Below are 24,928 nucleotides of genomic sequence, written 5' to 3'. Positions count from 1 at the left end.
CCCTCAAAAATCAATGAATCCAGGAGTTGGTTTTGAAAAGATCAACAAATTGACAGACCACTAACCAAGACTAATAAGAAAGAAGAAAAGAGAAGAATCAAATCGATGCAATTAAAATGATAAAAGGGGATATCACCGCCGACCTAGAAATACAAACTACCATCAGAGAATACTATAAACACCTCTATGCAAATAAACTGGAAAACCTAGAAAATGGATAATTTCCTGGACACTTACATATCTTCAAGACTAAACCAGGAAGAAGTTGAATCCCTGAATAGACCAATAGTAGGCTCACAAGTGAGACTAATAATTAATAGCCTACCAACCAAAAAGTCCAGGACCAGATGGATTCACAGCTGAATTCTACCAGAGGTATAAGGAGGAGTTGGTACCATTCCTTCATGAAACTATTTATTCCAATCAATAGAAAAGAGGAATCCTCCTAACTCATTTTATGAGGCCAACATCATCCTGATACCAAAGCCTAGCAGAACACAACAAAAAAGAATTTTAGACCAATATCCCTGGTAATGAACATCGTGCAAAAATCCTCAATAAAATACTGGCAAACCAGTTCAACAACACATCAAAAAGCTTATCACCACCATGATCAAGTGGGCTTCATCCCTGGGATGCAAGGCTACAGTTCCAGCAAATCAATAAACATAATCCAGCATATAAACAGAACCAAAGACAAGAACCACATGATTATCTCCAATAGATGCAGAAAAAGGCTTTTGACAAAATTCAACAGCCCTTCATGCTAAAAGCTCAATAAATTGATGATGGAGCATTGCCTCAAAATAATAAGAGCTATTTATGACAAACCCACAGCCAATATCATACTGAATGGGCAAAAACCGAAAAATTCCCGCTGAAAACTGGCACAGAACAGGGATGCCCTCTCTCACCACTCCTATTCAACATAGTGTTAGAAGTTCTGGCTAGAACCCAATTAGGCAAGAGAAATCAGGGGTATTCAGTTAGGAAAAGAAAAGAAGTCAAAGTATCTGTTTGCAGATGACATGATTGTATATTTAGAAAACCCCCATTGTCTCAGCCCAAATCTCCTTAAGCTGATAAGCAACTTCAGCAAAGATCTCCAGGATACAAAATTAATGTGCAAAAATCACAAGCATTCTTATACACCAATAACAGACAAACACAGAGCCAAATCGGGAATGAACTTCCATTCTCACAATTGCTTCAAAGAGAATAAAATACCTAGAATTCAACTTACAAGGGATGTAAGGACACTTCAGGAGAACCTCAAATCACTGCTCAGTGAGAAATAAAAAGAGGACACAAACAAATGGAAGAAGATACCATGCTCATGGATAGGAAGAATCAATATAGTGAAAATGGCCATACTGCCCAAAGGTAATTTGAATTCAATGCCATCCCCCATCAAGCTGCACCAATGAGTTTCTTCACAGAATTGGAAAAAACTGCTTTAAAGTTCATATGGAACCAAAAAAGAGCCGCATCTCGGAGCAATCCTAGTCAAAGAACAAAGCTGGAGGCATCAGCTACCTGACTTCAAACTTATACTACAAGGCTACAGTAACCAAAACAGCATGGTACTGGTACCAAAACAGAATATAGACCAATGGAACAGAACAGAGTCCTCCAGAAATAATACCACACATCTACAGCCATCTGATCTTTGACAAACCTGAGAAAAACTAAAGGCTGAGGAAAGAAAAGGATTCCCCTATTTAATAAGTGTGCTGGGAGAAAATTGGCTAGCCATCAGTAAGCTGAAACTGGATCTTTCCTTACTCCTTATACGAGAGTAATTCAAGATGGATTAGAGACTTAAATGTTAGACCCTAATACCATAAAATCCTGAGGAAAACCTAGGTAGTACCATTCAGGACATAGGCATGAACTTCATGTCTAAAACACAAAAGTAATGGCAGCAAAAGCTAAAATTGACAAATGGGATCTAATTAAACTAAAGAGCTTCTGCACAGCAAAAGAAACTACCATCAGAGTGAACAGGCAACCTACAGAATGGGAGAAAATTTTTGCAATCTACTCATCTGACAAAGGGCTAATATCAGAACCTACAAGAACTCAAAACAAATTTACAAGAAAAAACAAACAACCCCATCAAAAAGTGAGCCAAGGATATGAACAGACGTTTCTCAAAGAAGACATTCATACAGCCAACAGACACATGAAAAAATGCTCATCATCACTGTGCCATCAGAGAAATGCAAATCAAAACCACAATGAGATACCATCTCACACCAGTTAGAATGGCGATCATTCAAAAGTCAGGAAACAACAGGTGCTGGAAGGATGTGGAGAAATAGAACACTTACACTGTTGGTGGGATTGTAAACTAGTTCAACCATTATGGAGAAAACAGTATGGCGATTCCTCAGGATCTAGAACTAGATAATGTACCATGACCATCCCATTACTGGGATACCCAAAGGATTATAAATTATGCTGCTATAAAGACACATGCACCGTATGTTTATTGCAGCACTATTCCTAATAGCAAAGACTTGGAATCAACCCAAATGTCCATCAGTGACAGATTGGATTCAGAAAATGTGGCACATATACACCATGGAATACTATGCAGCCATAAAGGAACGGTTTAGTCGCTTTGTGGAGTTTATGGATACGCTGGAAACCATCATTCTTAACAAACTATCACAAGAACAGAAAACCAAACACGCATGTTCTCACTCATAGGTGGGAACTGAACAATGAATCACTTGGACTCGGGAAGGGAGCATCACACACGGGGCCTATCGTAGGAGGGAGGGGAGGATTACATTGGGAACCTGATGTAAATGACGAGTTGATGGGTGCAACGAACCAACATGTACAAGTGTACATGTAACAAACCTGCATGTTATGCACATGCCCTACAACTAAAAGTATGGCAGCAATAAATAAATTAAAAAAGTTCAAATTTTTGCTTGGCACCAAAATCACCATTTAGGAAATGAAAAGTTAATCCACAGACTGGGAGAATAAATCACAATACTTAAATCTTACTAAGGACTTGTGTCAAGAATACATAAGAACTCCTTCAAATATATGAAACACAAGTAATTCAATAATAATAGAAAAAAGTTTTAAAAGACAGTTCTTAAGGTAACATATATAAATGCCCAATAAGTACATGAAAAGGTGTTCAACATCTTTCATCAGCAAAGAAGCACAAATGAAAGTAAAAACAAAGTATTTTTTGCCACCCACTGGAATAGCAAATATTACAAAGACCGAGACAGGAATAAATCAGAGTGGTCACAGGAGAGTAGAAAATTCCAGGCAGCAGTTTCAGATGACTAGCAAAAGGAAACTGTTGAAAGATCTGCAGAGGCTAAGGGCTAATAAGACCCTAAAAAATGGTGTGGACCAAGCTGGCTAAGACCAACTGAACCCAACATGGTACTGGATTTGACCTAGGTTTCTCTAGGACCTTATTATATGCTCATTACACACCCACTAGTGCCATAGCAGTTCTGAGAACACTCATATTTGGTTAAAAATGGGTGGCAATCACAGACCCGAGAAATCTCCACCTTTGCCAGGAATTTTCATGAATATTCAACCCCTTGGCTGAAGGGGCTCATAAAGGTAAGTTCTCTCTCTTGAGTACAACTGCGCTCTTTTCTTAAATGTCTACTTTTCCCTTTACATTAAATCTCTGTATTTTCACTATTTCCTGACTCGCCCTTGAATTCATTCTCATGACAGTGTCAAGAGCCTGGACAGCCATGGGGTCAAGGTCGCACTGGCATTCAGGGTCCTCCCCGAGGCTACCAGTATCATAACAATACCAAGTGTGGAGAAATGTTGCTGAAGGGAGTGAAAAATTCTACAACCACTTTGGAATATAATTTGATAGTTTCTAATGAAAGCTAACAATTCCATATTAAAGTATTTAACCAAGAAAATGAACACATGTATCTATATAAGTCTTGCAGATGAATGGTACTAGTGTCTTTCAGTAAATTAATAGGATCATTAGATTTTTAAGCTTGTTTTGAAATAACTTTTGTTTATAAATTTGTTACATTCCTGTAATTTAAAAAGTCACTTATATTACAAAAAAAAAAAAAAACCCTAGAAGAAAACCTAGGCAATACCTTTCAGGACATAGGCATGGGCAAGGACTTCATGTCTAAAACACCAAAAGCAATGGCAACAAAAGCCAAAATTGACAAATGGAATCTAATTAAACTTAAGAGCTTCTGCATGGCAAAAGAAACTACCATCAGAGTAAACAGGCAACCTACAGAATGGGAGAAAATTATTGCAATCTACCCATCTGACAAAGGGCTAATATCCAGAATCTACAAAGAACTCAAACAAATTTACAAGAAAAAACAACCCCATGAAAAAGTGGGCAAAGGATATGAACAGACACTTCTCAAAAGAATACATTTATGCAGCCAACAAACATAAAAAATAAAAAAAGCTCACCATGACTGGTCATTAGAGAAATGCAAATCAAAACCACAATGAGATACCATCTCACACCAGTTAGGATGGTAATTATTTAAAAGTCAGGAAACAACAGACACTGGAGAGGCTGTGGAGAAATAGGAATGCTTTTACACTGTTGGCAGGAGTGTAAACTAGTTCAACGATTGTGGAAGACAGTGTGGCGATTCCTCAAGGATCTAGAACTAGAAATACCATTTGACCCAGCGATCGCATTACTGGGTATATATCCAAAGGATATAAATCATGCCACTATAAAGACACATGCACATGTATGTTTATTGTGGCACTATTCACAATAGCAAAAACTTGGAACCAACCCAAATGTCCATGATAGACTGGATTAAGAAACTGTGGCACATACACACCATGGAATACTATGCAGTCATAAAAGATGATGAGTTCATGCCCTTTGCAGGGACGTGCATGAAGCGGGAAACCATCATGCTGAGCAAACTATCACAAGTACAGAAAACTAAACACCGCATGTTCTCACTCATAGGTGATAATTGAACAATAAGAACACTTGGACACAGGGCGAGGAACACACAGGGCGTTGTCACGGGTTGGGGGGCAAGAGAAGAGATAGCATTAGAAGAAATACCTAATGTAAATGATGAGTTAACGGGTGCAGCAAACCAACATGGCACATGTAAAGCTATTTAACAAACCTGCACGTTGTGCATATGTACCCTAGAACTTAAAGTATAATAAAAGTAAAAAAAGAAAAGAAAAAAACCATAAGCCTGTGAATCCTTCACCAGCAACCAAGGTATCCAGGTTCTCTCTTCAAAGTTGACTAGAAGGCTGGCGTGACTCAGGGAGAGAAAGAACAGGCAGCGTTCCCACCTGAGAGCCACACAGTGAAGGGGAACCCCCTCCGCCCAGCCAAGGGAGGTGGTGAGTGAGCCAAGGGAGGCGGAGCTTGCAGTGAGCCAAGATCGCACCACTGCCCTCCAGCCTGGGTGACAGAACGAGACTCCGTCTCAAAAAATAAATAAATAAACAAATAAAAATTAAATAAGTAAATAAAATAAAAAATAAAATAAAACCTGTTAAATAATTCAGTGATTTTTTTTGCTTTTTCTTATAGTCACTTCTGATTTCTTTTTTAAAATGAATGTTTTCTTGGTATATCTTATTTATTCTCTTACTTTTAACTTACCTGTGTTGTTATATTTGAAGTAAGCTTTTTGTTTTGTAAATATGGTTGTACTTGGAGTTACTTTTATATACCACCTTCATTTTAAATAATGGCAGGATTTAAAAAGTGGCAGGATATGAAATTCCACTGGTTTAGCACACATCGATATTCAAAGACATCAATTAGAAATTTCAGAGTGTGTTTCATAGTCTTACAAGAAGTGGAAAGTCATTTACAGATATTTTCTAGTTTAGTATTTTAAAAAAGCACCCTTTGGAATTCAGCAGATGATACATCTTTAATTAGTGTTAAATGTAAGCAGTGGCCTATGCTGAGCCCAAAATTCTCTGAAATTAGTAATTACTGAATTTCACAATTGTAAGGTGAAGTACAAGTATACTATGGGGTATAGAAGAGTGCTGATTTTATGATAGAAAAAATAAATCAAAGAAATAAAACATTCCCTTAGGATCATCTTTAATACTTTATATAGTAAAAAATTAAGAAAGAAATTATCAGAAATTCTACATTCATATACATATCCACATGAATGTCTTTACATTTTTTCTAGTTCCAAAGTATTAAGTTAATCATACTTTTCAGAGTTAATGACCTTAAGAAAGAGCTTTCTTCTGTGTGTATGAGTACATGCATGTACATGTATACATCTATCTTTCCCTTTATCTTCTCCAATCATGTGATAGGTATTTGAATTCTCATAATATTACATTTTAATAAATATGAATTTTGTAAAGTCCACTTTATCTCTGTTTACTTTCATGTTTAGAAATTTTTATTTATTTATTTTTTTTTGAGATGGAATCTCACTCTGTCACCATGCTAGAGTGCAGCACCTAACTGCCTCACTGCAGCCTCTGCCTCCCAGGTTCAAGCAATTCTCCTGCCTCAGCCTCCCAAGTAGCTGGAATTACAAGCATACACAACCACTTGGCTAATTTTTTTTGTATTTTTAGTAGAGACGGGGTTTCACCATGTTGGTCAGGCTGCTCTTGAACTCCTGACCTCAGGTGATCCGCCTACCTTGGCCTCCCAAAGTGTGTGAGCCACCATACCCAGCTTATTTAAAATTGATGCAAGATTTTTCTTGGCCCCTTCATCAGATTTGTGACAGGGACAAACATTTACAAGGCCCACTGTGCTCAGCCCCTTGTGGAGGGAACACATGAGTCAGCCAATGCGGGACCAGCTGCTGCTGGTGAGAGCAAGCTCTGTGCCGGACCTGTGGCAGCGCCCAAGTAGGGGAGTCTGTGACCACAAAACCCCAGAGGTGGTGTTACAGCTCTCCTTTAGTGAGACCATTTGTGGATGGCTGTGTGTTAACAGCTCAGTTGTCCTCTTGCCTCATCCCGTGTGGCAACTGCCCTCCACCAGTGAGGGCAGAGGGCTGGTGTGACAGCCTCTTGGGTACCCACACTTGGTGGGCCCCAAGCTCTTCTCTGGCATCCAAGAAGAATAAGGTTGCATGGGCACTCGAAGGATGGTGAAGGCAGAGAATTTTATTGAGCGGTGGGAATGGTTCTCAGAGGATATGAGAGCTGGAGAGGGGATGGGAAGGGCAGATAGTTCTGCCTGAATTCCAGCCACCTTCCCTGAAGTCAAGCTGTCTCTTCTTCCCCAAAGTCCACCCGTCTTCTCTCTAAAGTCAAGCTGTCTCTTCTTCTCCAAAGTCTAGCCATCTCCTCTCCAAAGTCAAGCGGTCTCTCCCCTCTACTGACTGTGTCTGGGGTCTTTATAGGTACAATATGGGGACGGGGTGGGCCATAGGTAGTTTTGGAAAATGTAATATTCAATCGGTAAAAAGACATTATTCAGAAAGAACCAATCAGGAGAGAGCAGGCAAACATGAATAGTAGTTCTCTCTTTGGGCCACAGGTTTTAGACCACTTCCGCTTGAAGGTAGGGTTTCACCAGGGACCTGCCCTTGTCTGCCTAGAATTTCCCTGCCTCCTCCCTTATCAAAATTATGATAATAAAATTATGCTGAAGTCTTCATATGGTTCCCTGTACACAATTTTGGTGATATTCTAATATTTTGTTCACATTGTAAAGTTATCTGTAAATAATCCAACTGGAAACTCCAGATTTAAAACTAGATACATCCCAGCTGACATTTCTGGTTAAGATTTTTTTGGCTTAAGATAGCAGGTTAATATGCAATATCAGTTACCTGTGGTTCTCAAAATTTAGTTATGAATAAAAGGGTAGATTCCCAATCCCAATACAACATAATAATGAGATATCAAACACCGTGCTAAAGGATTTATATGAGTTTTCTCATTTAATTATTACAAAAATCCCACGAGTTATTTGTTATTATTATTCCCACTTTTTCAGACTAGAAAAGCAAGTCTAAGGAGAAATTCCATAATTTTCATTTTTAAAGGCACTCCAGGGCTAGGTGCGGTGACTCACACCTGTAATCCCAGCACTTTGGGAGGCTGAGGGAGGTGGATCACGAGGTCAGGAGATCAAGACCATCCTGGCTAACATAGTGAAATCCCGTCTCTACCAAAAATACAAAAAAAAAAAAATTAGCCAGGCGTGGTGGTGGGCACGTGTAGTCCCAACTACTCGGGAGGCTGAGGCAGGAGAATGGCGTGAACCCGGGAGGTGGAGCTTGCAGTGAGCCAAGATTGCGCCACTGCACTCCAGCCTGGGTGACACAGAGAGATCCTGTCTCAAAAAAAAAAAAAAAAAAAGCGCTCCAGATGATTCTATTATAGGTGGTTCAGAAAATGAGGTGAGTTATATCATACTTCCAACACTAGAATTGATAATATATGGATATGATATGCAGCATATCATCATAAAATATGAAAGATTTTCTAAATTTCTGTTTGTAGGTTTAGACAATAATCTAAGGTGCTGCAGGAAAATTATGTATTTGTATAATGAGAAAAAAGATGCGTTCCTTTTATATGAATATGCATGATGAATCCAGGAGAGGAAAATATTTCCTTATTTTTAAATTATATATTCAAACAAATTGTTTCTGATATTGAACTTTTTGACCTTAGATACATCATTTAATCATAATTTGAATTTCTTTTAAGCTGAGCATTGTCATTGTTTTGACATTCCCCAAGTTCCTTGATTCTTAATTAAGGTTGAACTATTGGATAGTAACTATAGCAGATTTATAGTCTTAGACTGCTTAAATTGTTTATGAATAAGTCATATTCACAATCCATTTCTGACACCTAATTTTTGTTTACTTTTAATTTTTTTCAGAGATGCATCTTTTATTTTAAAGCAGTGGTAAATTTAAAAATTTGATGTATTTTTCTCAAGATCAAAGAGAAATCACTTACACATTTTATATTACTTTTGTTGGGAGCCATGCTTTTTCTTCATTAATTACCTTTAGAAACACTGAATTTATCTGAAACATGAAGTATTCCTGTAGAGTTTGCTTTGACTATTTCAATGGAAGATTTATGTTAAGATTTTAAGTAACGAAGAACAATAGTTTTAGGTATGAGACTACTGAGCCTATCCAAGAAGCTAAGTTGTCTTTGGGTCTCAGATAATTATTTACAGTTAGAAATGGGATGAATATATTTCTGTGAAGCTGATTGGAAGAGGAAGTATCGATTGATTCATCTGTATAATAATTATGTTTAGAAATGGCAACTTGGGTGGCTCCTTCTCCTTAAGGAAAATAACAAAGCCCAATATTTAGGTAAAGCATTTATAAAGATAAGTATAAACAATATTCTGTATAAACACAGGAAATTGTTATCAATAATTAATATTTAACCTTAAAGAATCCCTAAAGGATCTAATAAAGTGAGAATTAAGATAGATTAAAACAATGTCCTAAGTCACCTTGGAGGCAAATTTAAGATTCCTTATGGGAAGGGTTTCTGAAGAGAAAATGCAAAGGTTCAGATTTAAGTTTACCTCTCGAGCTTCTGATTAAAGACTCATGATCAGAGCACACACAATTTATTGCTGATTGATCATTTAGTCGAGAATATTTCCAATGCTTGATAAAAAGTGAAGTACGGTTATTGAAATAATGTTTTACTTGATTTATTTGAATGAACAAAAACTCCATCGCACTTCAATTTTTCCTCACAGCTCTCTGATATTTATTCCTATATACCTTTGCCATTTTAATGTGACTTTGATGAAAATAAGAACACTATGTAGTATGATTCTTCTCCAGTTCCACACAGATTCAAGCATGGAAGACTTTCATCTAGTTGCCTTAATTACCTAGTCCCTGAACAAGGACTGAACAAGGCAGGAGGATTGATTTTTTTCTACATCTGTATCAATCTTTGTATCCTGTACATCTGGAGTAAAACAGTATCTTTGTTCCCTGATATGTGCTGTTCTCTCTAACATCTACCATGCTTTTCCATTTCCTTGTTCTGTACTTCTATTAGATGTTAAAAAAACAAATTCAGTTTACAGAAAAAAGGAAATTTTTTTGGCTTGTTAATTTGTTTAAGTTCCTTATAGGTTCTGGATATCAGACCTTTGTCAGATGCTCAGTTTACAAATATTTCCTCCTATTCTGTAGGTTTTATGGTTACCCTGCTTATAGTTTCTCTTGCCGTGCAGGAGGTCTTTAGTTTAATTAGGCCCCATTTGTCAATTTTTCATTTTTGTTACAGTTGCTTTTGGCATTTTTGTCTTGAAATCTTTGCTGAGTCCCATATCCAGATTGGTATCTCCTAAGTTATCTTCCAAGGTTTTTATAGTTTTAGGTTTTACATTTAAGTCTTTAATCCATCTTGAGTTAATTTTTGTATATGGTGTAAGGAAGGGGTCCAGTTTCAATTTTCTGCATATGGCTACCTAATTATCCCATCACCATTTATTGAATCAGAAAAGTCGGCAAAGGACATGAATAGACAATTTTCAAAAGAAGATATACATGTGGCCAAAAAGGATATGAAAAAACACACAATGTAACTAATCATTGGCGAAATGCAAATCAAAACCACAATGAGATACCAGCTCACACCAGTCAAAATGGCTATTACTAAAAAGTCAAAAATAACAAATGCTACCAAAGTTTTAGAGAAAGAAAATGCTTATAACTGCTGGTAGGACTGTAAGTTAGTCCAGCCATGGTGGAAAGCAGTTTGGCAACTTGTGAAGAACTTAAAACAGAATTACTATTTGATATGATTTGGCTGTGTTCCCACCCAAATCTCATCTTGAATTGTAACTCCTAAAATTCCCATGTCTTCTGGGAGGAACCCGTGGGAGGTCATTGAATTATGGTGGCAGGACTTTCCTGCACTGTTCTCTTGATGGTGAATGAATCTGATGAGATCTGATGGTTTTAAAAACGAGAGTTTCACTGCGCAAGCTCTCCCTTTTCGACTGCTGCCATCCATGTAAGAGGTGTTTTGCTCCTCCTTGCCTTCTAGATTGTCAGGCCTCCCCAGCCATGTGGAATTATAAGTGCATTAAACTTCTTTTCCTTCCCAGTCTCAGAAATGTCTTTATCAGCACTGTTACAACATCCTAATACAGTAAAGTGGTACAAGTAGAGTGAGGCACGACTGAAAAGATGTGCAAAAATGTGGAATCAACTTTGGAACTGGGTAACTGGCAGAGGTTGGAACAATTTGCAGTGCTCAGAAGACAGGAAAATGTGGGAAAGTTTGAAACTCCAAGAGACTTGTTGAATGACTTTGACAAAACGCTGATAATGATATGGACTATGAAATCCATGCTGAGGCAGTCTCTGATGGAGATGAGGAACTTGCTGGGAACTGGAGCAAACGTGACTCTTGTCACCTTTGACAAGATGGTGGTTGAGGAGAGGACTTGGCAAGCAGTGGCTGTGATGCCTGAATGTAGTGAGTGGCCTGAATGTAATGAGGGGCCTGAAGTGAACGGAACTCAGAGCAGACACTGGGTTTTAGAGCCTGAAACTACAGAAAGTCTGCTGCGTTCAAGGCCTGCTTCCCCCAAAATCTAGCAGTGTGGCCTCAAGCAAACCACTTCATCTCTCTTGGCCTCAGTTTCTAAATCTGCAAAATGGGATTTGTAATCACACCCCAGCCCACAGAATTCAGAGTCAAATGAGAAGGTGAGAAGAGCTCACTTGCCAAGGGACTCTTTCAATGACTTGAGGTGGAGAAACTGAGGCATCAAGAGGGCTAGGGCTCTGCTAGCTGTCACCCAGAGATAGTGACGGACCTGTGATGAGAAGCCAGGGCTGCAGTCCCTAGTTCTTCGCGCTTTCCTCAGGCTGCGGAGTGAGTGTGGTGAGATGGAAAGGGTGCGCCCTCCTGCTCTTTCTCTCTGGACAGGGGCAGGATGCTGGGTGAAGGGTGAAAGGAAGAGGCTGGAGAAGGGAGAAAAGCTCCAACTCACACCAAGGCTGAGATTTTTTAAAATGCGGACTCCGCGGCCCCTCCCATGCCCGCCCCATTTTTCTGAAGTCCTGCTTGTGAAGGAACAAGTCCCAGTCAAAGTCTGCTGCTCCACCTCTGACTGTAGACCCAAGGGGCCCGCGCAGGCTGCAGTGGGTCCTGAGCCCCCAGGGCTGTGCCCGCTGGTCCTGACCGAGCTCGCGGCTGCCGAGGTCAGTCCAACGCCAAGGGCACGGGGCCAGGGCAGGCGGGGCAGGGCTACCCCAAGTTCACAGAGGCTGCTGGTGTCAATGTGACGTTTTCTGGGGCACCTGACATCCCTAGGAGTGGAGCCGCTGATGAAGTTAAAGCTGCCTCCTCCTTCAGGAAGATTTTGCTCCCATAGCTAGCGAACAGGGAGCGGAGCAGTGCCAGGAGGATCTGCGGGCGCTGCTGAGGGCTTCTATGAAGAGACAGTGCAGCAGGCAGCCTCCCAGGGCCAGGGGAAGTTCAGGACAGGGGTCGCCGGCAGCCCTGCGCGTTCTCCATCCCTGGATCGGTGCAGGGCCATTTGGATGCTGTGAGAAAGTCCCGGTCTTGGGACATTGGGTCCAGGCTCCGGTAGAAGCAGGTGATAAACGCACTCCGGTCAGTTCAGAGCGCCAGCCAGACTGCGGTGCCCACGATGCCCAGGATAGGCGCCACGAGGAATAGGAAATTGGCTAGGGTAGAAGCTCACTGGTAGGTGGCCCGAGAAGTCAAAGATCTGTTGCTCCAGCGCTGCCACCAGCTGCAGGCAGCAGAAGGCGATGAGCATGTGGCACCAGCGCATTCTCCCATCTCTCCACCAACCCGTTTATCCAACCTTCAATAATTATCTTTTTATTATATCCAGTGATTCTTCTACTTATTATAGGGAGCAGCTGTCAGTCCAGTAACACACTTAACAAATGATACATCTAGTCGTCAAGGTTAACAAAAACGTGAAGACCAGCCCAACCCTGAAAATCAGTTTGCAAACCTTCACTATGTCTGATGCCATTCCTAATAATTTTTAAGGACAAGTTTTGTTTGTGGTAAACAACGTAAGTTGGGGTGTGTGCTGAGCCCAAAGCTAACCAATTGCTCACAATTACTCATAACTACCCATCAACTTGACTTGATCAAACTTCAGTCAGTCTTGTCTCCTCTCCTCAGGCCCCTGGACCTTGGCTCACCACCTAAAACTGAACAAGCACTAAACGACAGACCAGGCCCCTAACAGCTCACTCCAAAAATGAGCAGGCCTCGTAGAGAAACGGTTTTTGTTGGAGCATCCTGGTTTTGCCACCTGCTCACACCACTGCCTGTCCTTCTCTCCAAGGAGGCTTCTGCCAGCCCTGCTTATCCTTCCCTAGAAAAGGAAAGCCTTTTCCTGTTTGATCCTGAGACCCTTGTACATTGAGTTTGGAATGTTCTTGGAATGTTCTCCCTATTGCAATCGTCTTTTTGAGTAAGTTTTATTTTTCCCTACCTCTGGTCGATTTTTGATTAATACCAGTGAGCTTGGACGAAAGCCTGCACACCTCAGGGGTGTGTGTGTGTGTGTGTGTGTGTGTGTGTGTGTGTGTGTGTGTGTGTATTTTAGCATTACCATGAAGGTAATAACAATAAAATCAAACAAAAGCAAATGGATAAGCAATATGTTGGACTAACATCTCAAATATAAAAATGGCATTGCCAGCAGTGATATGATTTATTTTTGAAATGGTAAGCTTTTTGAAGTATAATCTTATTTTAACCTAAAATCTTACTATTGAAAAATGCAGTGTACATTAAAATGTTCTGAAATGTTTTTATTCATTTATTAAATAGTCATACTCACTCAGATATCTACAAATTGGTTTTTCACTTGTGTAATTGTCTTATAGAATATTCAAAAGTCATGCAGAATGTGAGATAATTTTCTGTTGAATATGATTGTTTTATCATTGCAAGACATCAAACATCCCTGTTTCCTGACAAATAAATGTACAATAGCAATAAATGTAAAGGTGTGTTTTTTTAAAAGACACATTTTTGAGTTACAAAACAAGGATTTTAAAACTTGAATTGTTACAGTGAATATGTCTTAATATAGGCTATGGTCACTTTAGATAAAAAAATACCTCACATCTATTCTTTTCAGTATCACTTAAAGGTGTTCTTTTAGTGGCAAAGATTTTATTTTTCTGCCTAGAGGCAGATATTTTGCCATATGGCTATTTATGGTATGAAACTGTATTTAAATGTATGTACACATATAAAAGCTGCCACTATGGCTATATAAACTATTAAAAGTTATCAAGATTAAAAAATAAACAAATAAAAATATTTGTTTTCCTATGAAATGTCTTTACTCCAGTCCAAATTTAGAGGTTTAAAATGCTTGAAATTAATAAAACCAAGTGTTTCACATATTTAAGTTTAAATGGCCTTTGTCCTAGTTTTATTAGTGAAGCAGCAGACTCCATTTTTTTCACTCTTCTATACCTTCAAAAGGTGGACAGAAAAATTTGATAAAACTTCTAGGGCATTATCTGATGAAACACATTAAACACTAAAGGAGAAATACAACCTCATTGTTTATAAAAGACATATAAGAAGGAAACCTGCATACATGTATCTATCAGTTTTGTATTTTCAAGAAATATTTGCCTTAAAGTGAGCTTCATTAGAATACATGTTCTCCTACAAAGCCAAGGAAAACAGGTTAGATACAAGGATCTGGAAGTCTACGTGTGTGACATAATTTCATTCAACACATTCCACAAATAAGGCAGAAATGTATCATTGTGACCCAAGATAGTCTCTAAATTTTCTCAAAGCAATGTGGCCACCTCTATTATCTTTTACTATGACTAGTCATCATTTCATGCATTTCAACATCACCTCACCCATTCTCAGCCTCCTATCTCTGAGATTAATTATGGCTAACATTCTCAGCAGTCAAACATCTTGCAAGTGACAGCTTGAAAAGGCCTACCAGAATGATGTTCACTCTGCCACCTGACTAGCTTGTCTTCCATCTAGACGTTGCAGTATTTATAAGAGCGCTTTAGTATTGTAAATTTCATCCAATATGTGTTCAATGAGATGAAATCTTAAATATTGCACTACATGTTAATTGGGAGAATGTTAATTTGCTTCTGTAGTTTTAAGTGTATTCTCAGAGGTAGATGAAGACATATCATTGGATTCAAGAAATAAAGCAAATAGAAGAAAAAGTATGTTATTTTAGTTTGGTCATGTTTATGTCTTAAGTTTTCTTTTTCAGATATATGAGAACCTATTAAATAAACTGAAAAAAATGTGGTAGCCTTGGGTTAAATATCATACTTTATGTTTTGTTTCTTAATTCCAGGGTAGAGTAGAAAAATATGCTCTCTTATATAACACAAAAATGATATGGGGGAAGAAGGAAAAAATTAACTTGGAGACATCATTAATGAATTTATTTTATAAAGGAAATACTAAATAGTTTCTATTTGTTTTGACAAATAGAGAATACATTTAGAATCAATGCTTTATTTCATGGAAAGTGGAATGAAAATTTTTAATGTATTATTCAGTTTGTATTATTACTATGCACTGCAGATCACATACATTTGTCTTTTCTTCATATTAGACATTAAGTAATGGCAAGTATCCTTTCGAGGGCAATTTAATATAAGTAGTAAAGTATCCGGAATTTCTGAAATAATAAAAGTGACCTAAATCACTGTGTTTGGGAGGGGAATGCTCACATTCTCATTATTCCCAAACGGACTCTTAGAAGTCTTCTCACTGGGCACATGGATGCACCTCAGTAATACCCAATGTCTTAGATAGCCACAACTGTCTGCACTTTTTAATGGGATACATGTCAACATTATAATTCCTTGCCACCTCAATATCAGATATTTTCTCATGTAATCTTTTACTTCTGAGGAGCTGAATTCTTAATCCGTAAACTGAATGCATAGCTACATATCTGTGGATGTTTTTAAATTATGTGAAAATTTTGTAGATGCATTTTTCAGGGGAAAGTATCGAAACATCCACCTAGTGATTGTAACAAAAACAATCGCTCGTGTTGATATTTAAGTCTTAATTAATTCAGAAAAATTTGCACACGCCTTAAGGTCAGATATTATTTTGTACTCTACATAAAAAAACTCCTTTTTTTTTTTTTTTTTTTTTTTTTTGAGATGGAGTCTCACTCTGTTGCCCAGGTTGGAGGAACTCCACCTCCCATGACATTAATGATCACTGATCACAGATCACCATAACAAATATAATAATAAGGGAATATTTTTAAAATTGTGATGATTACCAAAATGTGAAACCAAGACACAAAGTGAGCACAGGCTGTTTGCTAAATCATACCAATATACTTGTTTCACCAGGGTTGTCACAAACATTTCATTTGTAAATAAGAGAAAAAAAGGCCATATCTGTAAAGCACAATAAAGAGAAGTGAAATACAATAAGATATGTTTGTATTAATTTGGTTAACTTTATTCCAACTTAATGTAAATTAGTTTTAAATCAGTTTATAAAACTCTAAAATGAACCTGGCAAATTTAGAGCAATAATAAAATGATTTAAAGTAGAAAAGTCTTTTTTAAAAAGGATAAATAACAAATGTCTCATTGGAATTATTAAAGCTGTTTCAAGGTCAGCTCTGGAGTTCTTAGAAATTAAAGTAAAAAAATATGACCAGTTTCTGAAGTCAAGATAAAATCATACAATCTTTAACGTAGAAAATTATCTTCTGTGTTGTGTCCTAAGCATAAAACAAGTGTAAGGACTTGCCCTGACACTCTGTAAGTCGTTCCACTCCAATATGCACTGCAGAAATGTTTCCTGGCCAGAACAGCAAGTCAGAAGCCTTTTCAGCATGGTAAGGAGGGAGAGTGACTATGCTATGTATAAAAAAAATAAGATGAGGAGGAACAATAGAGCCTTAGATAAGTGAGAAGTCTCAAAAGAGACATGTATAAGGGGAGCAGTTGCAACTATAAGGAGCAACATATGGAATGATGAAAAAAGATGCTTTAAAGAAAGTTTTCCTCAGTACTTTGCAATGCTCTCGCCACCTTCTGAAGAAAGCTGGCTCCTCCTGTACCCTTAGGGTATTTGGACCCAGGCTTTGGAATGGGGTGACCATCTACATCAAACTACCTTAAACTCAAATTTGTGTGCATAGGATAAGAATAATTGGGTTAAACAAAATTCACTTTTAATCTAAACTGTCATTCGTTAGTTTGACCAACTTTCTTTACCACTGGCCACTTGATCCTTGTCTTATTTGACCAGGGTTGTCAAACAAGGTTTGTTGTTTCCTTCTTTGAAGGAAAGAGTCAGTGTTTCTTCCATTCCAATGCATCCACTTGAGGAATTTTTAATAAAATGGGCAATGAATGGGCAGTAGAAGAAGTTATAGGCCTGCTAATAAAACACTAAGTAATAAACTGTGGAAATTCTAAAATCATTTCCATGAAGACCTTGCTTATTTTGTAACTATTATGTATTACCATACGTATACTTAACTCTTTGAATGTGTTCGTATGTGTTCAAAGTATAACTTAATTTTATATATATATTTAAATTACATAAAATAAAGCCACTAAAACATTTTTAAACATTTTCTTATATTTCCTTTCAGTATTTTTATATGCATGCATCTGTACTCGATAATATTGCAAATACATGTTTGTGTTGACAAAGCCTCTCCTCTTGCCAAAATTCTTGTCAGGATCCTCAAAGGCCCCTCTAGGTCTCAGCCTTCAGTGTTCTTCCTAGTCTGACCCACATCTCTCAGGTTTAGGAAGAAACTTGCAGAGAATCCCACACTCCCAATACTGATCACCTTTGATATCTGATCCAATTTGTTATCTCCCACCACTCTCCAGATGATTTCTGATCAGCTTGGCCTGTCTTCAGTAAGAATCCTGTTAGGTCTGTTTAACCTAAATCCCCTTTATCCCTAAAGTTTCCTCTTAGTATCCCCTGTTGAACAAATTTTCAAACATTAAAAAAACTTGGACAAAATTAAGTTCAGGTAGGTTCAGAGTATTTAGGTTCAGCTCTTGGCTTTCTGAATACCTGACATATCCTCTTTAAATGGCCTCAAAACAGGAAAATACAAAATGAATAGAAGTAGACATTAGAAATGGGAAAAATGGAGAAATACAGGAAAGAACAGAAGTTTCTATTTCAGATAATTAGATAAATTTTAAGATGTTTATAGTTAACTTGTGTTAATTAGGTTTAGCCCCTTGAACCTTTGAGAACATGTTATTACTATTGTTATTGAACATTATATTTTTTATTTTTAACGTAGAATGGTATTTTCACTCAAATCTCTTGAAATAGATATTTATAGTTAATAGTTAAAATGTATTTAATACTGATTGTTTCATTTCATTAGTATTTTCTCTTAAAAATAATTTTGGCCGGGTACGGTGGTTCACGTCTGTAATCCCAGCACTTTGGGAGGCCAAGGCGGGTGGATCACCTGAGGTCGGGAGTTTGAGACCAGCCTGACCGACATGGAGAAACCCCATCTCTACTAAAAATGCAAAAATTAGCTGGGCGTGGTGGTGTATGTCTGTAATCCCAGCTACATAAAATTAAAAATAAAATTATTATTTTAATTTTATTTCAATATATTTGTTCCATACCTTCATAATGGGTTACCTCAAATGAATTTATTATATAGCTGGAGCTCAAATCTAACTTTATTTATAAAATATGATTATAATTCAGCCTTATTGATTTGAAAAGATTATAAAAGAAAATCAGAGGAAAAAAATCCTATACCTTCTATAAATACAATACTTTCCCGAGGTCATGTGCATACATCATGCCTAATGTCAATCATTGATATCCCCAGTCCAAGAACCATATGCCATATGGAACATGTGGACTCTATTCTGTGGCTCCAGAGTAACATGAGACTTCTGTTTTATTTCATTTTTTCCAAATGCCTTTAAAATCATAAAGAAATACTTAATAAATTATAAAGAAATAACATTTTATACATTTTATACCTCATGAAATGAGGTGGATTTTGTTAGTTTACACACTGAAATTTTTATAATTTTATGTTAGATAAATATTGTTCATACTTATTCTCTTCCTTGGTTTGGAGTTAATTTTATGTTTTACCTGAAAGGACAAAGACTTGACCATATGGATTGTTTTAGCTAATGAAATGTGAAGGAAAATTATGTGTGCCCCTTTGGGCATACAAACTTTAAGAGCTGAAATTTCTAATCCTTTCAGCTTGTGTCCCAGATAAAAGAATATATGGAGCAAATTAACATATATATTAATACAGAGATACATTACATATCACTTACACTACAATAGAAGGTTATTTTTACTTACGAGTAGCTTAATAAGGGATCAAACATAGGAATTGAAGCTCTCCAATCTGCTATTGGAGTGTATCTTCATAAACCTATCTAAGAATATACATATTTGATTTAGAAGTATGAAAATGCTGACATGTTATTGGAATACAAACTCCATTAGGTTGGAAATTTTTTTTTTTTTTTGGTTGGAATTTGATTGCTGTGCACTCTGCAGTGTCTCAACTCTTTCTAAATATGTAGCCCAATTGAACCTTTATTAAGTCACTGAGATTTTGGATTATTTTTGCTAGCGAAACCTAAACTATTGTGAATTACACTCCTGTTTATGTGCTCTGTCTTCTCAAATTTTCTCATGAGTTCAGCTTTTTTCTATTTCTTACTTAACTAATTTATCAATGAATATTAACTCTGAGATGTGCCCAGTCTCAATGACCCTAAGAAAAAAACCTCTGCTGTTAAGGCTAAAGGAACTAATGGCGAGGGCACCCTGAGTCTCCAATGAAAAGCAGAAATATGCACCTCTGAGTCATAATAGTCACTAACTGATGATTTTATGTCGGCTCTCTAAATCTGATTCTCACATTTTGATAATTTATGTTTTACATTTAGAAAGGATTGTAAGTAGCTACCAAGTAAAAGATGTTAAAATATTCTGCATTATATACAGTAGTTTTAAAAATCCTCATACAGCCATATGAATTAGGTATAATGCATCTATTAAATGACCTCAGAAAAAAAAAAGAAGAAAATTTAACTGAAACAAGTTCATGATGGACAAAATAGTAACTCCTTAGTGAAAGCTAGTGCCTGCCCAGGCCCCTCTAGGGATTGATGTTCCTCCTCACCCCTCTGGCTTCTCTCCTCCATAGGCCTCCACATTCCATAAAATCTCTCAACCCTTACCTGCCCCACAGGCTCTCCAGGCTGAACCAACCACTTCCCTCCCAGGCTTCCATCTCCAGCTGGGAGGAGCCAGGTGGGGCCTGTTTATGGGGGAGGCTTGCCTCATTGTACTCCTGCCAGTACCTGCACCAGCTGTGCCATGTGGAGACCCCCTTCCCACAGAGCCAGATGTCCTTTCAAGACCCCTTGGCCAGAGCCTATGGCTTCCCATCGCTTTAGTTGGGGCACAGCTCTTGTTGGTGTATGAGACACTGACCTACACTCTAGGTCTTCCATCTCAGAGTTGAACCCAGGCTCTTCTCAGGGGCTGGTATGACCAGGCGTGAGTCTCCAACTCATTTGAAATATTTTGGGTGGGAAGGGGGGTCTTTGTTGGCTCCCCTATTCTAGGGCAGTGGTAGGGAAGACCTGAGGGTCTCCTGGTGGGTGTAGGCCCTGAAGCAGTGAGCTGCTGGATCTCCCGGGGGTGGCTGCTGCCTCTTAGGACACTGTGCCCTGCTATGGCAGATGCCCCCTGAGATGCCAGTGACAAAAGGCTGGCCCTTCCTGGGTCCTCTGTTCCTGTCCTCTCACTCAGCCCCTGACATGGCTTCACCCACAGCCTCCTGTTGGCTTCTCAGGCCCCTGGCCAGGCAGCTTTGGGGGGTGATGGGTAATTTGTAAGTTCTCTTTTCAAACCCACCCAGTTGCTCTGCAAAATCCTTCCTGATCCCTGAGGCCAACCAGCATGGGAGGGGTGTGGCCGGTCTACCCTCAGTGCCCTTTCCTGTCATGCAGGGGCCCACGGTGTCATCAGCAAGGGTCTGATCTGCTCACTGCTGTGGAAGCTGCAGAAGGAGGAGCAGCTCCAGGAGCTCATCCAGGACCCGCTGGCCCCTGCCTGCAGGAGGATGCAGGAGAGGGTCTGGCACCTCCTCCCCATGAGGAAGGCGAGAACAGGAAAAGCACTGGTGATGATCCTGACACCCAGCGGTCACTGAGTGCCTCCTGTGTGCCAGGCATTGTCTCCAAACCTCACATTTAGAAAACCCTCCAGCAAGGTGATGTCTGCCTTCACAGCTGAAGAAATGGAGGCGCAGTGTCTTGTCTCATCCCAGGTCACACAGGATCACAGTCAACATCGTGGCCTCAAACCTGTGGGAGCACAAAAACTCAGAGCTTGTGGTGGTTGGGGGGTGTTCCCACACTGGGCCCCTCATTGTGAGGATGGGCTGGTCACCGACCCCCAGAGTCCCTGCCTTGGCTGTGGTCACATCCCCTTCCTGGGGGGGCCCTCTTGCCTTCCCTAAGTCTTGGCTTCTCTTTCTTCTGAGAGTCTCTTTAGATGCCTGGGTGAGTATTTCTCCAAGTGTGGTCCCTGAACCAGACCCCAGGTGGTCTGTGGAAATGCATGTTCCCAGGCCCTGTCCCAGCCTCATCGTTCTTAGGTTTGGACAGAGGTCCCTTTCCGTGGGACCAGGAGAGTGGCTTTCCAGGAGAGAGCTTTCTCTCTGAAACTGTGGCCTCCCCAGCCTCCCTGCATCCTCCTGTGTCCACTGTGACCACCATCCTTGCCATCACTTTCTGTGTCATCCCCAAGGAGAGCTCCTGAGGACAAGGCTTTGCTCTGTTTGCTGCTCCAGACCCAAAGGTCATAGCAGGGGTTTTGGTCCCAAGTTCAGAATTACCCAGTCCAAAAGAGTGCTGAGATGGGAAACCCAACTCTTGCCTCAGCATCTCACTGCGTGAATGAATCAGGGAATCCCTGCAGCAGGGGGACAGGGTGGCACCTCCCCTGAGACTGCAGGCATGAGGTTCAAAAGAGGGCTGGGGTGAGAGGGGGTGAGAAGAGGCCCCCACAGGCTGTTAGAAATTCCCTGTGTTGGTGGCCTGCCGAGAAGTATGTGGCCCTGGACGCACAAGTCACCAGTCTGCTCCTGAAGCTGCTACACTCACCCATGGGCAGGGTGTACCTGAAGGCCACCAAGGCCCTCACCATGCTGCCATAGGCCCCTGAGGGCTGCAAGGTTGTGCAGGCCCACGTGCATACCCTCCGTGTCCCAGAGGAGGACAATGACAACAAAGCTTATGAGTGCGAGGCCTTACAGCAGGTGACCCAGATCGCCATCAATGTCATTGAGTGGACCCTGAGCCCCTCATTGGGTCAGACCTCATCAGCCACCTCTGCACCTGAATCAATGCGCTCAGTCTCTTTATTTCAAGCTGGAATAGCACTTTCTGTTTCTGGAGCACAGTCATGTCTCTTCTCACTCTTTTGCCAAAGCCTAAATGCCAGGCCCAGAGGCACTGGGTCCTGGATGGTACAGGCTGAACGCAGTGCTGGGGTGGGTGGGAGATGGCCTTGGAGTTTCACTCTCTGCTGGGGCCAAGAGTTTTCCTCAGAATGTAGAGAAGACTGAGACCTCCATGGGCAAAGCTGGGGGCAGGCACTTGGGAAGGAAGGAACGCAGCTGCACCAGGCACCACCCAGGTTTCAGAAACTCCAGTGATTGATCCATGGGGTGTGGCTGGGTGTGGTTCTGCTCAGCCAGGTCTGCCCCCTCCCCACCCTGGCTGGCAGGAAGGGAGGCAAAAGGTGAAACCCGATGCAGGTTCTTATGACTGAGGATGACTCTGTCCCAAGAGGCTCCCCTAGGGATGACAGCTCAGGACAGGGAGAGGTTCTGGTTTCCTCCTTAAGATCTTCCCAGCAAAGAGCTGCATTCTCTAAAGTCACCCAAGCATGCCCCCAGGATGGTCTGAAGCCTAGCCACCTCCAAGGCACATTCCTGGTTCTGTCCAGGAGGGGAGCCTAGGAATCGCTTCTCTATGCCAAGTCATGGAAAACGCCTGACTGCGGAGCTTGAGCCTCCCTCAGATGTCCCTGTAGCACGTGCTGGTCTGCCCTGTTAATTCAGCTCCCTGGTCAGCTCCTGGGAGGGCTTCACCCTGGGTGAAGAAGACAATTCCTTTTCAGTGAGAGCAGGCTCGCAGCTTTGTACACTATGACATCATCCCACTGAGCAGCCTCCACGCCAGCATCTCCTGGGCTCCTGCTTCTGCAGTCCAGGCTGAGGAGATATTAGAGATGTGGGAACTCATCAGCCAGGGATGGAGGTGCCTCTGCTACAAGGGGAGGGCCAGGAACACAGCCTATGTTGAGACCTAGAAGTCCTGAGCACCACACCCTTGCCTCCATTCTCCAAGGCCCATTTACCACACCGTTATCAGTTTCTGGGATTTAAGAAGCTGCTGCCAGAAGAGGTATGAGAGCCAGCCTGGAAGAGGCAACTGGTCATTCAACTGTAGCCCAAAGGCACAAACTGCCACCCCAGAGAGCTGAGGCTGGACAAGGGTAGTGGGACAGCCAGTGGCTATAAGCCCACACTATGAAGGGAGCCTGCTGTGTTGAGACCCCAGTTCTATCTATGGAAGAACTGTTTATCTACAGAACCTGGGGCAAGTTCATTAACTGCTCAGTGCCTCAGTTTTTCTAGCTCTAAAGTGGGGATAGTAATTGTGCCTATCATAAATGCCAAAATATCATTTTGGCAGTGCCAGGTGCATCATGCTGAAAATAAGCGCCTTGTACATTGTGGGTGCCCAAGAACACTATTTACAACCCTCAGAGGAGACAGATCAGCAGGCATCTGAGGGAGCCTGGAACCCTGCATCCTGCAGGTGCCTGGGGTCCTATACCCAGGAGAAGCTGCTCCCTCACTCCACAGCAGTCTACACAGCACCCCCTCCTGACCAGGGGTACACTGGTTTGGGCAAGCGTTAGGAGGGAGCCCTGGACCTCTCTGGACTCTGACCTTCCCTGGAAGGACTGGGAGGACTGTAGAGGGTCAGAACACTGCTTCTCCCAGCCAGACCCTTCCCTCCCTTTCCAAACCCACGGCCTCCTCACCGCTCTCTGCCTCAGACTCAGGACTCATCTCCTTACGTCCTGCATCCCTGTTTGCACCAAGGGCTGCAAGAAGCTCAGCTCACCTCCCCTTCATGGCCCTGAACACTCCTTTTCTGACTCCGTCTGCTGAAATCTTTTTTCCAAGCCCTCTGGAGGCCCCAGGGCCTCAGCATCTCCCAGGAACATTCTTTCCTTTCTTGCCTGGACTGAAACCTAGCTCTTCTGAGACCTGCTTCCCTACCCTAGGCATCCTCCTATGTGGGGCTGCTTTCCTCCCTCCCTGCCCCTCATACCCTCATTGGAGTGGGACAGGTCCTTACAGACCATCTCCTGTGCCTGTTCTGAGGAGCCCTCTGGTTCTGAATCTCTGCACAGGTTCTACGGCTCTGGCCTTCTCCCCTCCCCAGCACCACACCACCAGATTGCTCTTGTAGGGCACTACGTGGTCTCCATGTGGCTGAGCCCAACCGCCAGTCCTCAGGCCTCATCTTTCTCTGGCCATGAGCATTTCCCCAGTGGAGCCTCACCACCTCCCCTCCCTGAAACACTTCTAGGAAATTAGGCCACTTCTCTGTCATTTTGGTTGTTCAATATAGCACATTTGCTATTGTGCTCTTTAAGAAACTGATACACATCATGGTGTGTTTAAGCCTTTAGGGAAGTGGGAGGATACTGGAGGCTGCTCTGTGAGCATCTCTATGCTATATCAAGTCAGATCAGTGGAGGGAAACTGGACCGCTAAGCTGCAGGGCTACCTCCCACTCCAGGATGCTTTTCACATCTTTCA

The 24,928-nt window shown here is 40.9% G+C and overlaps 1 protein-coding gene and 1 long non-coding RNA gene across 4 annotated transcripts in view; one reads left to right on the top strand and one right to left on the bottom strand.

Annotated features, from left to right (window-relative positions):
* LOC103888275 overlaps positions 1-24,928 on the top strand; it is a 118,599-nt gene that overhangs the window by 15,822 nt on the left and 77,849 nt on the right. The gene's annotated exons all lie outside the window — the stretch shown is intronic.
* LOC101000755 (aspartate-rich protein 1-like) overlaps positions 19,489-24,928 on the bottom strand; it is a 181,716-nt gene continuing 176,276 nt past the window's right edge. For 2 of the 3 annotated variants that reach the window (XR_004178937.1, XM_031656414.1), the window contains one exon: positions 19,492-23,180. Coding sequence is in view for 1 of the 3 variants with exons in the window: in XM_031656414.1 (XP_031512274.1) it covers positions 23,176-23,180 (5 nt within the window). In the remaining 2 variants the exon portion in view is untranslated. Of the gene's footprint in view, positions 23,181-24,928 lie in introns of all 3 variants that reach the window. The other variant, XR_004178941.1, reaches the window with a different exon arrangement.

This window comes from Papio anubis, chromosome 16 (assembly GCF_008728515.1).
Source record: "Papio anubis isolate 15944 chromosome 16, Panubis1.0, whole genome shotgun sequence".
Classification (NCBI taxonomy): Eukaryota; Metazoa; Chordata; class Mammalia; order Primates; family Cercopithecidae; genus Papio; species Papio anubis.
The sequence above is the reverse complement of the archived record's forward strand: the minus strand, read 5'-3'. Positions and strand labels throughout refer to the sequence as shown.